This window comes from Capsicum annuum, chromosome 10, assembly GCF_002878395.1.
Source record: "Capsicum annuum cultivar UCD-10X-F1 chromosome 10, UCD10Xv1.1, whole genome shotgun sequence".
NCBI lineage: Eukaryota > Viridiplantae > Streptophyta > Magnoliopsida > Solanales > Solanaceae > Capsicum > Capsicum annuum.
In genome coordinates this window covers 188100507-188106407 of record NC_061120.1, presented here as the reverse complement: position 1 = coordinate 188106407, position 5901 = coordinate 188100507, and the positions used below count along the sequence as shown (strand labels likewise).

Genomic DNA, 5901 nt, shown 5'->3' with positions numbered 1-5901 from the left:
GTTAAAAAAAAAAAAAAGATGTTTTCCTCCCTCGATTTCAAAGTATCTATCTTGGTTATTAAAATAGTTGTCGCAAATTATTTATTATTTTAAAAAATAATAATAATTTTTTCTAACTACCCATGGTAATTTTTTGTCATTAATAGAGATGACACAAATAGAGTACCCATTAATGCGGAGCTAGACATAATTAGAGCACAATGTATAGTCATATACTCCATCTAATTAATATTTCTTAAAGTAGCATGTAAAACAAAAAAGTACAGATGATTTGAGAAGGAGTATGTTTTATGCTCAGATCTCTTATATATAAAATAAAATCTTTTATAAAATTTGACATTTAACAAAAAAAATATATAATGAACCATGCACAAGATGAATTGAGCCCTATTTTCGACAAACATTAGACAAACCATTATTCCATTAAAATATTTATGACTTTTCATGATACAATAAAGCAAATCATAATTTATCAAAAAAGGCAAAGCCTTCCTAGGAACATTTATCAGTACTCTTTTACAAAAGAGTTTATGAGGAGACACCAAACAAGAAATGGGAAATTAACTGCTACTAGTACTTAGTCTTATTATTTTTACTGCATATTTTTAATGGAGTTTATTAGGACACACTACACAGGAAAATGGGAAATTGACTAGTACTTAGTCTTATTATTTTTGGATATTCTAAATTTATTTTGTAGCCAAGTTAATCTCTTGGGATTTAGGTTTAGTAATCCCAATAATATTATCTTCAGTTCCCTTAATCAGATTCTCAAGATGTGCATCAGTACCAATATCAACAAACTCAGTAGGCATTTTGTCCCAATCTAGACTTGGCTCCCACTCTGCCTCTTTGATTATTTTTGCGATTTTCTTGAATAAAATATCACTTCCTTTTGCTGTTAAATGCATTCCATCCCTTCACACACACAAAAAAAAATAAAAATCAAACCCCACCATTTATTCATAAATTCCTTGAAGAAAAATATTTAAATGCACAACCGTGTTACTTATTAGGTAACACATATATATTTCTTAGTAATTACATATAAATTAGTATTCAGTTAAAAGGGCAAATTACATCTATTTATTTTTAAAAAGTATTTTTTATGATATTCTTAAAGAGTATCATTTTTTATTAGACTAATCAATTTGCAAAATATTTTCGCTAATTTGTGTTTGGTCAAGGTTCCAAAGGTGTTTAAATACTCTTTTTTTTTAACTTCTAATACACATTTTCTGCTACTACTCAAAAACATTTACTACTTCCATACTTCTATCCCAATTTATGTGACACATTTCAAATTTTGAGATTCAAACATGTCTATCTTTGATCGTAATTTTTTTATATATATTTTAAATATTTTTAACAGTCAATTATTGTGAGTTATAATACTTTTTACGTAATTTTCAAATCTATAAATTGTATTCATTTTTTTTAAAAAAATTCATGCTCAAATTCACGATTAAACTTATACTATTTGAATCTTTGGTAGAGAAATGTACCACAATAAATTGAGATAGAGGAGGTATTTTCTTTAATAAATTTTTGATCTAATACCTCAGCTCTCTTAAATAAACACATTTTAAGCACTTTTAACTTCCCAAAACTTGACCAAACGGATGGTAAAATTCACTAATCGTGTAAGAAAAAAAAATTTACATTGTTATATATAGAGAGAGATAGATATACTGCTACATTATAATAACACCAAAATCAAAAGAGCAAAAGTAGTAAATTTGATTACCAAAAGACATCAGGTTGTCCGTACAGGGCTTCGAAGAAATCGATAGTCGGCACGCCCAGTTCTTCGCCTAATTTAATACCAGCTTCTGCGTATATTTTACTTCTTTCATTTGTTCTACCCAGATTAACCCTGATCAGGACATGATAAATACTTTTAAGCAATACTCATTAATAATTGGAAAATAAACAAGACACCATGTGTTTAAATATTAATCCCTTCGTTTATTTTAACTTGTTCATGTTTGACTTGGTGGCACACTCCTTAAAAGTAAAATGTAAACTGGTAATTTTATAATATCACCCATAATCATTATAAATTATCTCACTCATTTGAAAATGTATTGGAAATTACTATCACTTATTTGATATATTAGCTAATCTCAAAATAATTTTATCTCATCTTTTATACTAAAAATGGTGGGATTATAATCTTATATAGAGAACAATAACAACAACGACGACAACATACTCAGTAAAATTTCACAAGTGAAGTTTAGGGAGGGTAGAGTGTACAAAGACCTTACCACTACCTCAGGAAGATAGAGAGGTTGTTTTCGAAAAACCATAAGCTCAAGTGAAGCAAATCTAGGTACAAAGAAGAAGGAAACACTAAAGAAAATATAGATAGTAACAAGGGAACAATGCAAAGGCTAGAACAAAGAAAAAATAAATCAACCATAAAATAGTACGATAATCAAAACATAATAAACAACAGAATATGATAAATATCACAAGTAGGGATCAGATCCACCTTAACATCTATGGTTAAATCCTAAACTAACATACTATAGCTACTGCACCATGAACCCCAACAAATCTAAACCCTTAAGGCAAAATTCCTGTCCAACTAACCTCTACACATCCTCCACATCCTTCAATCTAAGATTATTTCATCGGTAACTGAAGTTGCATCATGTCCTCTATCATATACATAGAATGTGAGATCAAAATAATCTCATATATGGGATATCCTTGCCTAATCTATCTCCCGTGCCAAATGACTCCTAAGTACTTAGTAATAAGGTTAAATAGGTATAAAATGATCAACTATCTCTTTATTTTCTAAATTGGATAAGGAAAAATAATAATCTATTTTTATCATACTGAACAAGTAAAAATAAAAGAAGATAGTAATTGTCGAGGTTAGTTACCCATAGGTTTTAACAATTTGCTCTTCATTTACTGCCGGAGCACTTAACATAATTAGGCGAGTTTTTTCTGAAAGGTCCTGCAAGTGAAAGGTTCCAAATAATGATAAGTATATAACTACTTTATATTAAAAAAAAAAAAAAAAAAAAGCTTAACTTTATTCGCATTCGATATTTACACAAAACAAAATGTATAATATGTGTTTCTATATAAAGTGATAAACTATAGTGAATTAATAATCATTGAATTACTTAATTACAGAAAACCAATATGATTTGATGTAAAACTATAAATCTTCAATGCAAATAAATATTAACTAGCTGCAAAATTTAACTTTGAAAGTTTCATAAATACCTTGATATGAAGCACAATCTTCCTCATATTTTCAACATATTCATCTAGAGGGACATAACTGCTATAAGGAAAATTAGGATCTGCTGAATCGTTCCCACCAAAATAAATTATGACAAGAGATGGATGAATTTCTGCATCCTGCAAGTAAATTATACACATTGTAATAAATTAAAACTCCAAATAAAAGAAATCATATATGCTTGATACAATAAATGCACGACATTTAGTTGATTTTAAATATTAATTGTTTTTGCAAAAGAAAAGTCCAGCCTAGGATAAAACACTCCATGAAGCAATGTTAGGTACCTTTGGAAAAACTTTCTCGTAAATTTCAAGAGCCTTTCTTGAGTTCCAACCACCATATCCACGCAAGAATATATCCGCCTGTTTCAATTATTGAATAAAAAGATTAATTTATATTAAATGGCATTAATTATCTTGTATTAATAGAATTAGATGAAGAACTGCAATTCAAAGGGTGTAATCTAAAGAATATACTCTAATCCATATATTAATGGTTGCTTATATTCGAATTCATAATTCATAAGTCTCACAACATTAATTTCAACATATAATTATTTGCCTAGTGTATAGAAAATGACATTGCTTCTCAATTGTTAAGGATTCTTGATTGTGACAAAGATTAGTCCAACACCGTAATAGGTTTATAGAACTCTGTAATTATTACTCCTTTAGGTCCATAATTTTCGTGCTTATTAAAAATATAATTGATCCAAATTAATTATTATTTCATAAAATTAAAATATAACTAATTATTAGCCTCTACCCTTATTCTTACTCAAAAAAAGTGGAGAAAGACTAACCTGATGAAAAGAAATTAAGTAGTATTAAATTAATATAAAAAGTTAAATAAGAATAATTTATTCAAATTGTCATTTTAGTTAATATTTTCTTCAACGTCATCGTGCAAAATTTAAAATACAGATAGATCGCAGTCCAATTTGTAATTGTAGGGAAGGGTATAATATCAATATTGTTGGTTCCTTTAGGCTTTGATTCCAGTAATTTGGACTCGAACTCTTTATATATGTGTTAATTTTTTTAAAATGTATAAATAATAGATTTCAAATATAGTAAATAAAATGGATAGTGATAGAATTCCAAACTTAAACACCATAAAATTCAAATTCTAAATGTGTCAATATGCATATGTAATTCTCTTTTTAGTCCCTCAGTTGCACTGTATATGGAAAAGTTAAATTAGGCATGAAATTTACAGGGGAAAAAAAAATTAATACTTATAATTTAATACATGTCACTGTGCTTATGTGACCACAAAAATATGTTATTACGGATAAAATTTAAAAATACAAATTAAAAATGAGAACATAAAAAATGAATCTATCATCTAAATTTTAAATTTGCATGCAAGCTATGATTTGCTCAAAAGACAAGAATGAAAGAAATTACCTTGCGAGCGTACAAAAATGTTAGGGTTGCACCCCAACCATTATAGGTACTGCTTAATTCCACTATTGAAGAGCCAAATAGGGCGAACAATGGACGACTTGGTCCTATCATTGTTCTCTTCTATCCTTTCTTTTAATAAACAAAAGATTTTCTTTTTTGATGACAAAAACAATTCCACATACTTACTATTTATAACGGTGGTTCCTACAAAAGACAAAATTTATTCCTCCACTTACATATATACTAGTATAGTTTTTTCTCTGCCCACTTTTACTTTTCTACAAACCTAAAAATAAATATTTTATCCTACTTAATCAAATTGTAGATTTAAGAGATAATAATATACTTTTTGTAGCTATTTTACCCTTATTATTAGTAGTATTTAAATCCCTTCATACAGTTAGATTACTAATAATAAATATGAGTTTTACAGTAAAATTATATCATTTCATTTTTTGCTTCTTAATGAACGTATCAAATCAAACATGGATAAAAGAAGATGAATCGAGAGAATAATTTAGTATGTCATCAGAGATATCTAAAATTTCAAGAATATTGATGCATCAGTCTCTTTAAAAGAAGATATTTGATTCAATTGTATAAAATTACGGTGACAACAAGTTGACAAGCAACCTTTAAATAGTATATATGTTAGAAAAAAAACATTGTTCACTTTATAATTGTTCTCGATAAAATTTCATATTATGAAAACAATTAATAATAGTATTATTAATTACATTTTTTTAAGTATACTACAGTCTAAATAGCAAACTAAACAACCATTTAAAAATTCTTCATTTATCCTATTACTAAAGTTTTTTTTTTGTACTTCATCAATGAGAATGTTCTTTCATGCTTGCAGTAGGAACATGTTAAATTAAAATTAGCTTCATAAATAGATAAACAAGTGTCCAAGTCTGACTTAACTTTTTTTCTACAATCAATTTAACAAGATCCTTTATTTTCTTCAAGTTGAGAAATTTGTTGTCACACTTTTGAACATAGACAATAAAACTACTCAATTAGAAACCAAAATATTGAAATTTGTTATCACCAAACTAACTTGGGTAATACTCCACTAATTTTATTATTCTATTCTTATATATGAAAATTAGCAAAGAAATCAATCAAACTTAAACTGATCATATAAAAAAAATTAAATCATTAGTCATTCTATCAAAATTGTAATGATATTCAATTTAGGTAGGAAGGAGAGGATGG

At 27.4% G+C, this 5901-nt stretch overlaps 1 protein-coding gene across 1 annotated transcript; it reads right to left on the bottom strand.

Moving 5' to 3' along the window:
* Positions 1 to 390: 390 nt before the first annotated feature.
* On the bottom strand, positions 391 to 4847 carry LOC107844973 (GDSL esterase/lipase CPRD49). Its single transcript, XM_016689282.2, has 6 exons — positions 4681 to 4847; positions 3556 to 3633; positions 3250 to 3387; positions 2898 to 2974; positions 1748 to 1876; positions 391 to 918 (listed from the first exon to the last, which is right to left on the bottom strand). Exons 1-6 carry the CDS (start codon positions 4789 to 4791, stop codon positions 690 to 692), a joined length of 762 nt encoding a protein of 253 aa, XP_016544768.2. The 5' UTR covers positions 4792 to 4847; the 3' UTR covers positions 391 to 689.
* Between the last annotated feature and the right edge of the window lie 1054 nt (positions 4848 to 5901).